Source organism: Diadema setosum, chromosome 3 (assembly GCF_964275005.1).
Source record: "Diadema setosum chromosome 3, eeDiaSeto1, whole genome shotgun sequence".
In the NCBI taxonomy this organism is placed as follows: domain Eukaryota; kingdom Metazoa; phylum Echinodermata; class Echinoidea; order Diadematoida; family Diadematidae; genus Diadema; species Diadema setosum.
In genome coordinates, this window is record NC_092687.1 from 18,587,274 (window position 1) to 18,599,801 (window position 12,528).

The 12,528-nt window shown below is 40.0% G+C and overlaps 1 protein-coding gene across 1 annotated transcript in view; it reads left to right on the forward strand.

The window, feature by feature from the left end:
- The window catches only part of LOC140226235 (TBC1 domain family member 9B-like), a 44,495-nt gene that overhangs the window by 11,997 nt on the left and 19,970 nt on the right, over positions 1 to 12,528 (forward strand). Inside the window, exons 11-17 of the mRNA XM_072306724.1 lie at positions 2,015 to 2,103; positions 4,675 to 4,796; positions 6,928 to 7,014; positions 9,489 to 9,645; positions 10,659 to 10,767; positions 11,106 to 11,200; positions 11,988 to 12,082. Of these exons, the coding sequence (XP_072162825.1) occupies positions 2,015 to 2,103; positions 4,675 to 4,796; positions 6,928 to 7,014; positions 9,489 to 9,645; positions 10,659 to 10,767; positions 11,106 to 11,200; positions 11,988 to 12,082 (754 nt within the window). The remainder of the gene's footprint in view (positions 1 to 2,014; positions 2,104 to 4,674; positions 4,797 to 6,927; positions 7,015 to 9,488; positions 9,646 to 10,658; positions 10,768 to 11,105; positions 11,201 to 11,987; positions 12,083 to 12,528) is intronic.

Consider the following 12,528-nt stretch of genomic DNA (forward strand, 5'->3'; position numbering starts at 1 on the left):
TAGAAAATCATGCCCTTTAGGGTTTTTTTAAAACAAATCTTGCAGTTTTTATCAGTTCTTCATAAGATGAATACATAGATCCAGGCAGTTATCCTTGATTGTGGGTGTGTCATCATCACCTTATAGCCTACAAAGTACTTGATAAGACTTTGTTTTGTCAAACAGACTAACTTTATGTATTTTGAGCTGTTTCAGTGGTAGCCAAAACAAAGAAATACATAAAAATAACACAGTCATTCAAAGTTGTGTGATACTGATGACTGACTGTTATGTACTAAGATCTAGTGACAAGAACATAATATTAAGAAAAGAAATAGTAGAAAGGCAGAGTTGAGGAGGGGGGGGGGGGGGAGTAGAGGAGAGAGGTAGAGAGAGGGGGGTAGGGAGGGGAAGGGGAGGGAGGAAGAGATCTGACACAATACAAGATACACAATACAAGAAGTCATTCAAAGTTGTGTGATATTGATGACTGCTATTTACTAAGATCTAGTACCACAAGAACATAATATTAAGAAAAGAAATTGTAGCAAGGAAGAGTGGGGGGGGGGGAGTTAGAGGAGAGAGGTAGAGGGATCAGAGGGGGGGGGGTAGGGAGCAGAAGGGGGAGGGAGGAAGAGATCTGACACAATACAAGATACACAATACAAGAAGTCATTCAAAGTTGTGTGATATTGATGACTGCTATTTACTAAGATCTAGATAGAGTTGGGGGGGGGGGGAGGGGGGGGGGGAGGGGGGGGGGGGGTAGAGGAGAGAGGTAGAGGGAGGGGGGGGGGGGGAGTAGGGAGAAGAAGGGGGAGGGAGGAAGAGAGATCTGACACAGTACAAGATCAACATAAACCAGCAGAGCTTGTATGTGATGAATACTTCCCATAGACTTGCATGTATTGTGTGCATTCTCTATAGGGCTCACACGGGTAAATAATTCCCCATAGAGACGTGTGTTAAAATTCAAATTTCAAAAAATTCTATAAAATAGCTGGGAGAAATGAGGTATTTCATCTTCACTAACCTGAATAAGTGAGATATTACCTTTCATCCATCAGATTGCCAGGTTGGGTTGTTCTGCTCTAATTCTGTCCAGGGGTCCGCAAAGCCAGACTACGAGTTCTTGTCACTCAAAAAATCACCTATTTTCCGTACACGTACCCAATGAAATATAGTCCCCTCAAATTCCATCAGAAAAGCTTTCATCTTCCAACCAAAATGCAGTTTGTAGAGGAATTCATACTCAATATCTACACCTATTCAGTTTTTTGCCAAACTACATCATTGATTTTTAATTAATTTTTTTCTTCATTTAATTTGGGTATCTTTGGTACGAATTTGTGAAGGGGTCTGGGGCAGTCCATTTTATTTACAGGTGTGAGCCCTGAAATGTTCACCTCTGGATGTATTTACTGTGTGGAAAGTGGAAATTTTCCGACACTGAACTAGTGTGAAGATGAAAGCACACATAAAATTGTATGCTTGTTATACATACTACTATTTTATGTTTTGATTTTGCAGAATTAAGGACATGTAAAATTATTTAACCCAACTGAACTAAGAAATTATGCCGAAATTTCCTTTTATAGTATAGGTCAATGAAATTATAGGCTGCTGTTGTATGCGTTCAAATTTTCTGTAAAAATCAAGAGTTTTATAAACATGTTTAAAGGTTGCAGTAGATTGTGTGCACATTTGTAATTTTATGGAATGCATGGACTGGGACTAAACATACTGTGTAAGTAGTTGAAAAAAGAAATATTTTGTACATCATTTGATGTGAAAACAAGAAATGACATGTGTGAAGGAATTTCATTTTTGTTCATGAAAAAAATAAAAGAAAAAAAAAAGTGTGAAAAGAAAAACCACTGCATCACTTTCAACTCTGATCCTGAGAAGTGATTTGTCTCAGTTTGGTCAATCCTGAAGCAGGTGAACAGCAACAAATACATGCAGACAAATATCTGATCTGTACCTTTAATAATTTCTGTTCTGTTTTTTTCATAACCTGTTCCTTCCTTTCTAGATGACCTTCCTGTTTGCTCAGCTGGTTGACAGAGACTTTTTAGTTCAACACATCTCAGACTTTTTGGCCAAGACAACAGAGAATTCGAGGTTGGTATGATTATGCTGCATTTGTCAATACATACAGGACAATGATGGATTCAATTGTTGATGAAAGTTATTATTCATCCAGTCGATGTAGATTTGAGACGAATTATGAATCGAAGAACTGGAATTTAACTTACGTTTTTGGCAACGTTTCGCTGATTAATCACAATCAGCTTCATCTGGCATCCTTCCAGAAGAAGGCTGGTCGTTATATACGTGAAGCTGTGTAGGAACGTCATGCAAGGGTGCACTACCCGTGCGTGACAGACGACTTGGAATCTCACGGACTGCCCGGTCCCACGTATGTGACAAGTTGAACCGTAAGCCCCCCTTCTTGTTCAGTTTAGGTTCCTCCACTCGTTCCCAAATGGCCTCTTTAACACCGCGCTTGAACCAATTGGCTTCCCTGTCTAGAATGACCACGTCTTTTGTGTTAAATGAGTGGCCTTTCTCTTTTAGATGTGTGTATACCGCTGAGTCAGGGTTGAAATCCACACTGCTGGGCCTTCTGTGTTGGCTCATACGGGCTTTGAGGGATTGTTGGGTTTCCCCGATGTAAAAGTCCTGACAGTCTTCCTGTTCACACCTCACCCCGTATACCAGATTCCTCTGTTTTTCTTTTGAAATCTTGTCCTTCACATGTACCAGCTTTTTCCGTAGCGAGTTGTGGGGTTTAAAGGCGGTGGAGATTCCATGCTTTCCAAAGACTCTTTTAATCTTTTCAGAAAGATCATATATGTATGGGATGGTGATGGTGATTTCCCTTGTGTGACTGGAGCTGGTGCCACTTCTTTGGGCGGATTTATTGCCAGTTCGCTTGGGACTCTCGGCTTTGGAGAACGACCAATCCGGATATCCACATCTAGCTAGTGCCTGTTTGGTGTCACTCTTTTCTTTGGCTCTTTCGGTTGGATCTTGTACCACCAAGTCTGCTCTATGGAAGAGTGTTCTGATGACTGATAGTTTATGTACAAGCGGGTGATGGGAGTTGAAATGAAGGTACTGGTTGGTATAGGTGGGCTTGCGGTATACCGTTGTATCCAATGAACCATCCGATGTAATGTGTACTTCGACATCCAGGAAGGCCAGTTTCTGGTCCTTACACTCTTCGGTTGTGAATGAAATGTTCGGATCACAAGTGTTCTAAACTGAACAAGAAGGGGGGCTTACGGTTCAACTTGTCACATACGTGGGACCGGGCAGTCCGTGAGATTCCAAGTCGTCTGTCACGCACGGGTAGTGCACCCTTGCGTGACGTTCCTACACAGCTTCACGTATATAACGACCAGCCTTCTTCTGGAAGGATGCCAGATGAAGCTGATTGTGATTAATCAGCGAAACGTTGCCAAAAACGTAAGTTAAATTCCAGTTCTTCGATTCATAATTCGTCTCAAATGGATTCAATTGATTAGTGGATTTTTTTTTTTGAGATTATAATCTCATGGTTGGACATCCAGGTATTTAGTGGTGGCTGGAATGAAAACAAACTCGAGATCAGTGCAGAGTCAGTGAATTTTTAAGATGAAATTATCTACTTTTCTTCCATAATTGGCTATGGAATTCCTTGAAATTAAGGGTATATCTTAACATTTCTGATAGCCACAAGAAATGCTATTGATGAATTACGTAAAAGAATGGGAGATCAAGGGCTTTGAATGCCAACACCTTGTTGTCTGTATCACCGCGTACAACATACATAGATTCATACACTGTTTGCTTTGTGCATGCACAGCAGCACTCACCCCGGTTCACACTCCAGCTTCACACATGCATTGTTCAGGCGAGCTGTTTGTTTTCTCTCCGGCTACACCGGAAGTGATAGATACCTAACCATGAGAGTATCAGGAGTTTGCCATGTTGGTGAATGTTTGTTTCAATTTACAATGTACATGTTGTTGCTCTCATACTGAATGTTTTTATTAACAAGAGAAATGTATTGTGGAGGTGAAAGCATTTCAAAGCCTCATCAAAACTATTTGTAAAAATCTTTCTTTCATTTTGCCGGACCAGAGCCACATTTTAAGCAGTGTTTGACTGTAAGAGCAGAAGTAAAACATCATGAGCTTGCAGTTTCAATATCATCAACTTTATCAGAGTAATTTCAAGTGGTAATGACTTTCATAACACATTTCATGAAGTGAATTGCTAATGATTGTCGTGATTTGTAGGTATGTGAAGATTATCAGGATCTTCTTTAGAGACCAATATTCCATTTTTAGGACCAGAAAACAATTACTTGATTTTGGACTTCTTTACAGTGAATGGTTATATTGTGTTTTATGTGATCGTATTTTTATTTTTTCTTGTATCATTGTATTTCAAAGTGAAAGTGGAAACAATGATAGGAAATATGATTTTTTTTTTCATTGTTTTGTTTATCCTCTACGTATTGTACTATCAATTTTATTCATTGTTGGTTGTCTTTGTACTGAGTACAAAGAGGGGGCACCTTGCTAGACAAGCCATTTGCTCTTCATGTTACTACCCAATACATATATTCTTATTGTACTGTTTGTTTGATTTGCTTGGATTTGAAATGAACGTGAATTGAATTTTGCTTCGTTCTCCTCCCAGGCCAACGGGCGACACATCCTCGCTGGCATCCTCCAACGAAGGGAGCTTGTCATCCAGCTTCAATGCGACCTCTGACCTTGCCGCGGCCGTGCTCGGTAGCAGCGTGGGGAGCAACAACAGTGGTGGGTTGATGATGACCTTTAACCCTCTTTGTGTTTTGAGTACTGATTGGCACAGAAAGCTCCATAGCATTGTACACACTGTCCAAAGTCCCTAGCACAGAAATGGTTAATGAAATCTCTTTGTTTCCTTTTGCAAATTTTTGATGCTGCATTCGATCCCTCCGACAAGAAATTACACCCCTTTTCAATCCCTTCTCCAACCCTTCCCCACTACTCCACCACCCCTTCCCCTTTACTCCACACCCCCCCTGCTCTTCACCCCCGTCCTCTCCATTGGCCCATGTCTTGAAAGCAAAAACAGACCCACAAAAGTCATCAGTTACCCATTGAGCATGGGCTGATTTTGCTGCAACGTGCATGTCCCATGGACACCTGCCTGAGTATTCTCGGGACTAGTCTTCAACAGGTCAAGCAGGTAGTCCTCCTCAATGAAAGAAATCTGTCTTTGATGTGGAGGCAAGAAACAAGAAACAAAACAAAACAAAACAAAACAAAACAAAACACACATTCTTAAAAACAAAGAATGTTTCTTTTTGTTTGTCAGACCAATACCACATTTCGAAAGTAGCATTTGACCACATTTCTAAAGTAGCATTTGACACATGCCACAGCCTCCCGGTATGTGTTTCAATATCATAATGAACAAAATTGCTGTCTTGCATTGTCCCTTCTTGTCCCTTCTTGTCCCTTCTTGTCTGTAATGCACAAACTTGGTAATGATACATTCATGATGTTGTTACTTGTGTGAAACTTTTGCACCCCCGTCCATGCCCTACATTTACCTCTTTATTAGTCTGCCATTACCTCGCCTTTTTCCTCTTTCCTATTTTGTGGACTAAATCATTACTATATCAATACTACATACAATGTATTTACCCTTTTCTGATCCTGTGTGTTTTTAATGCCATTACATGACCTGTTTAATAGCACACCCTGTGTTTATACATAACCCCAAAAATATATTACCCTTTCCTAAAATCATGTGGAGATCTACAATGTAGTTAAAGGCCTATTATCTGTTTAAAGATCATTTCATGTGGCAAATTTTCAGATTTAGAAGTTTGTAGACTAAACCCAAGAGACATCATATACATTTGTACAGTACTATTTAGGCTGTCATTGGTTGAAACAGTTGATGAGATATTTTGCTTGAAGTGTGGGATTGAATTACATCTAGACAGTAAATTCTGGTTCAGATTTTGCCTAAACTTGGAATTTGTTCAACAGACTTTTCATCGCTTCACTAACAGCATTTATCTATTGCCTAGTGCATGTCTGGAATAAAGCTATCAGGTTTTACCACAGGCCACTCCTGTATAAGATTTACAATGCAATTCCAGATTCATTGAGCTAAGAGTACTGCTTACATTATGCTTATTGCAACTGCACACCATCTTGACATAAACATTAACCTTGTGATTACCATCATTTATATATTTCATGTGCGATGGCAATGGCATTTTGAGATAGTAAGATTGAGATCATGGTTAATGAGTGTGTTCTATGATGGTTGCCAGTACGCATTGTTACCAAATTAGTCTTACACGTTGATAGTCAGTTTGTAAATGTGTGCAACCATCCCTTGAAATATGGGAGCTCCATTTTTTTTTTCAAGTCACCATCTCAATTGCAAGCTGAAAAATTATGTGAATATTATGTTGCAGTCATGATTATATACATGTTATATAATCTGATTGTAATTAATGCATGCATATATCGCTTGCAAGGCAATGTACATGTTTGAACAACATAAGATTTGTTAGTTGGCTAACATAATTTTTTTTTTTCATTCTTTGAGCGCTTTAATACCCTAAAAGAAGCTCTTTTGAAGCTGTGAATTCATTTTACTGTTTGTAATATAGCTAAAATTTGCAGTGTATGTGTTTGCTACTTACAATGAATACAAAAGATCATATGTGCTCCGTTTCCTGCCTGTAATCAAACTATAGGATGTGCCTAGACAGATAAGCAATTTGCCATTGCATGTGTTACCTGATATTCATTGATCTTATGTGTGGGACTGGTCTGGTTTTAGATTCAAGCCAAGCAAATGTGTTCTGTGATTGCTTCTTTTTTATACTTTGTTGTGTTTTCAATTTTTCTCTCATTCCCTAACCCGTTTGATTTCCAGATCCCACCCTTTCATCGACTAACTTTTCCTCCATGATGTACTATTCCACCGCATTAACCGACCTGAACGATTTTGATAGCTGTGCATGTGAGTTTGACACTTAACACTTGACACTCTACACTGATTTCTCATATTTTACACCACACATACACGATGAGATTGTGTGTGCTTGTAGTCAAATCTGTGTTTAGGGACCACTGAAGAAAAAACAAGGGTGGCCATTACAGAGAGGTGACCAATGTAGGCAGGATTGCATGTCATGAATGATTAACCCGTTGAGGATGGGCTGATTTTGCTACAACACGCATTTCCCATAGACCTTTGCCTGAGTATATGCGGGACTCGTCCTCAATGGATTAATGTTAAATGCATCTGGGAGACAAATTGGGTGGTTACTGCCGTAGTGAGACAGATGGCTCCGCTTATGTTATCTCTCCAGTTTTAGTTAATGGTGGCCATTTAAAGTTGCAATAAACAGGTGACCATTAGGGCTGGTGTAAGTGTATACAATAGTACTGTAAAACGAGAAATGTTTGTGTGCACTTTAATTTCACGAATTTCGCGAGAGCTAAGATTCACGAAATTAAAATGCACATGAAAGTTGATGTCTACACTATATGCATTGAATGTTAGAGGCAAGTCTCAAAAATTTCATGACACAAAAAATGCCGTCTGCTCCAATTCACAAAAATTTCATGATGCAAAAATATCGTGTTTTACAATATATTGTTGGCTTTAAAGGAGATGGTTACCTGAGGGGAAACTCTTACTCCGTATGAAAGCAGCGAAGGTAGAAGTGAACTGCAGATCAAGACAGCTTGAAAGTCAGACAAGAGTGTTAGTAGTGACTGACAAGTTTCTTTGATCATTCCTGTCGGATTTGAAGCAAAAGCTGGTGGGGGGGGGGGGGCTGCTGGGTACATATAGGAACAGTAATGGATTGAGATGAGATGAATTGAAAAGAGAATCTTTTTGCCTGTCAACGACGGGTTTGTAATGGACAGGTTTGTGATCTGCCCGTGCAAAAGCAGTCAAGCAGTGTATGTTTAGCCTTAAAGTCTACAGTCAATTGCTTGTGCCATCAAACAACGGAAAATATCGATCGGACGTGAGAAATGAATAGAGTGCATGCTGACTGGCGTGCAAACACTTTTGTTGCACACTATAAAGGTGCCAGAATGGGGTCAGCAAAAGTCGAAATCTAGTGAGCCCATCCTTGATTGCTATGCATATCTTCATACGAGTTTGTGGCAAACCAAGCGCACAAGTACCTTGGAAAAAGTAAATTAGACAAAAATTCATGCAGTTTTCGTCCAGAAAAAGAAGAGGTATTGATAGCATAAATTCTGATCTTTCGATCAAAATATATTTTTTTTTCTGGTCAGCATAACACAAATAATGTATGAACTTAGGCCATGAATGCAGGCTTTCTCGTATGATTTTTGGAACCTGATATACCAGGTTATCATAATTATGGAACGAATTTTGACTCTCAAGATCTTGGAGGCAAGATTGCTATTAATGCTATAGCAACGACTTTTTAGAGACAAGAGCTCTGAAAGAGCTAATGATAATATTCAAGTTTATACTTGATGGACTTGAACATGCAGTGTTTTATTTCTGTTTATTCATGATTTGCATGCTGCCCGAATTTTGGATCTGCTTGTTAACCATTTACATTCATCGTCTGTTTGCATTACTCCAAAATCTGAGTGACCCTACCCCTTTTTCCCCCCTGTACATGTATACTCCAATTATACAAACTTTATGCTCTGGCAATTGCTTAATGTGAATCATGATTGTAAGTGCTGTAGAGTAGCAGCTTTCAAGCTCCTAGCTGTGAACGCTTGTAGCTGGCTTTTAGTGACAATATGAGGGCGCTCTTCAAAGTGATTTCTTCTGCTCTTCAGTTCCACAGTAGTTAAAAAAAAAAGAGTTCCTTCCTCCCTCCCTTTCCCAGCAGAATAATTATGCTCTCTCAAAGTGAAGTATGTTTTCATCTTGAACGACTATACATTTGACTGTCACAATATGATCTAATACCTGTTTTAAAACCAAGTTGTCACAAGAATTGTCCAAGGTGACCAAAGTTTTCTCAAAAATCTGTACAACCATATTCCATGTCCTCTGCAGGAGATGATTTGTGTGAAATGTTTTATGAAAAAAGATGTGATTTTTAAAATATTACCCACAATGCAACTGGAGAGGCCAGCCGTGATTTGGCCAAGGCAACCCTACAATGTAGATATGTAGCGAATCTGTATGACCATGCACAACAGTGAACATGCTCTCCCCGAGGTGATGCGTGTCAAATGTTTTATGAAAAAAAAAAAGATATCTGATGGTCAAATATTACCCACAATGCAACTGGAGATGCCTGCAGTGATTCGTTCATGGCAACCAATTATTTGAAAAGAAAATGTGTGACCATGCACAACGTGCTCTGCCTTAGGTCAGTATGTGTCAAACGTTTTATTGAAAAAAAAAATAATTGTTGGTCAATGTGTGTCAAATGTTTTATTAAAAAAAGATATGTTGGTGAAATATTACCCACAATGCAGCTGGAGATGCCAGCAGCGATTCGGCCATTCACAGCGTGGCCTTCCAGCTGCAACCTGCCCTGGTGAAGGTCTTCAACCGACGGGGGTCAGATGACATCTCAGCACGGGAGAGCATAAAGGAACACCTGTGGAACATGCACTTCAAGGAGTATGGCAGGTGAGGGCACCAGTCCAAACTATTTACTGCATAACATCCCCACCCTAAATGATTCTTTATGTGATGACAATGATGCAACCATCAAATGCCACCACAGGAATATCTTAAAGGGGATGGCTAGTAACTGATCAGTGGGAATCAGTGGGAATGATGGGGGATAATTGTTCCAATTCTTGTGGGATTCATTTAAGAGTACAGTATATATCTATTGTTGTGTGAAAATTATTTGCTTCAGAATGGTCTCATATTCAAGTAATGTGCAGATCAATGTTTCCAGGTTAGCATGCCTGCACAGTGTTGGGGGAATCGTCAAGAGGCCGTTAACGATCGCCTGATTAAATGGCTGATTGAATGAGCAGTAAAACCCCCATTTCTGTTCAGTATTAATAAGTAGCCCTTCCCACCCCCCTCCCCCCCCCCAAAAAAAAAAAAACCCAAAACAAAACAACAACAAACAACAACAACCACCACCAAATACAAAAACAGGTGTTTGTCCTGAATATACTGGTGATCCCAATACACGATATAGGTATTCCCTGTGTTATCCTGTTGCTTATCTGAACTAGCTGTGCCATGAGTGAAAGACACAGGGAATTATATAGTTTGTGAGGAAAAGGTTGAATGTGTTAGGTGCTCCTTTTGCCATTCCCCTCAGTAAGTAAGATTGCACACTCAATCTATGCTTAACACCAAGTGAAAAAAGAGGAACAAGTGTTAGATTTGCAGCAATACAGATTGAATGTGAGATCTTATCTCCCAAGAGTAACAGCAAAAACAGTACTGCATCTACAACTACTAAACATTCTTGACAAAAAGATTTTTCAATTTTTTATGTTGTAATGTATATGTGTTTGGTTTTTATTTTATTTTCATATCATTTGATAATTTCTCAAACCAGGGACAAACAAAATATGTGGTTTAAAGTGATATGACGTATGTGTGACTACATACAGCATCACCATGTAGGAATGTTATGATGTTTTTGTTTCCTCCCCCCCCCCCCAAAAAAACAGGGGTGTGTGCATGTACCGCACGGTGGAGACCCAGCACCTCATCATCAAGGGCTTGCCTGACAACCTCCGTGGTGAGATGTGGATGCTCTTCTCAGGCGCCATCAATGAGGTAAAAGGAAACCATGGCAACGGAGTAGCTTGGCATCCTTTCTGCTTTGGCTGGATAAAGGGTGGTTGAGAATTGTTAAAATGGCAAAAACTGCTTTAATAGTTTAGTTTTGGTTGAGGTGGGGCTTCACTTTTTTGTAAGATAATGGAAAGCTACTTATGAAATATGAAAGAGCATACAATTTGGAGAGGAATTTAAAGTTTTTTTCAATGAAAATCAGTTCTGGTATGACTAAGATATCCAAAAACAAAGTCATCCTAATAAAAGGTGGGTCCCACTTTTGTCATTGGACTGGAACTCAAATCTTACATATAATGGTGCTATTTATTCTCCCCCAGATGGCCACCCAACCTGGTTACTACCAGTCTCTAGTGGAACAGAGCCTGGGAAGGGAGACTATCGCCACAGATGAAATAGAGCGTGACCTCCACAGGTGAGTAGATATAGTTAGACAAAATTAAATATGACAGTGATGTGGCTCAGGTACGTGTAGTAGCATGTCTGCCTTGGAATCAAACGGCTCAGGTTTTGAGTCCCATGAGTCTAATTGAGCAATGTTTTGTGTAATCATACTGGCCCTTTTAGTAAGCGGCAAAACACTCTGCCCCTCAGATAGGACATTAGATAAAAGCCCTTTGTGTGAGGTAAGCACGACTCATACAAAAACAGTTTAAAAAAAAAAACACCATTTGTAAGTCGCTATTCCTGTACTGTACACATTAACATTCTACAAAATTGATTCCCAATTCTTGTCATGCTGTGAAATATCTTATAAAGCATTTGACATCACTGAGATATTTGCAATGTATGTTCAGGGGCGGATCCACGAAATCAGTATAAGGGGATGCAAAGCAATTGATGATGCTACTTCTGGGTTTATTCAGCTGACAAGCAATAACAACAACAACAGCAACAACAAAGGTTCAGCACAATTTTCTGGTGCCACTACAACACCATTAAAAAAAAAGAGAGAACAGAAAGCAAAGTCAAAGGGGGGGGGGGGGGGGGGGGGGGCAGAGGACATGTGCCTGGTGGGCCCCTCCTGGATCCACCACAGATATCTTAGCTGAGAAACTTTAGTCAGCAGCAATACAAAATTTTCCGATAGGTCCTCAAACAACTGTAATCACTGAATGTTTCACTTTTTGATAAGGGCATAGTTTTGTTTTTGTATATATAACTGCTTTTTATTCCCAATTTTTCCCTCTCACCTCTCCCAGGTCCCTGCCTGAGCACCCTGCCTTCCAGTCGGAGCTTGGCATAGCTGCCTTGAGGAGGGTTCTTACTGCCTACGCCTACCGCAACCCTACCATTGGTGAGATAACACAGGGGCTTGGAAAGATTGGGGGTGTATGTTGGATGTACATTGTATCTTATCTTCCTTTAGCTGATTCCAAGAATACTACAGTCAAACCTATCTACAGCAGCCACCCAAGGGAAATGATAAGAGTGGCTGTTATACTATAGACAGATGGCCTCTATAGGCAGGTTTTTTGATGTGATTTTTCTCTTGGAGGGAATGGTTGTAGACTTTGACTGACTTGGAGTTGTCTAGGTGTTGACACAGCATGTGCTGGAAGAGATGGTACTCGACCCTGCTAGGTGTGAGCATCATTAGTTTCCTTTGTACGTAGACTGAGATGAAGCATGGCTATCTTGTTTGAAACATTGGGAAGCTCAGTCAGGATGTGGACAGGCTTGCTGGCTGTGGAGCATTGGAAGTCCTAGCAGGACTTTGAAAAGAGGCTTGTCTAGGTGAAT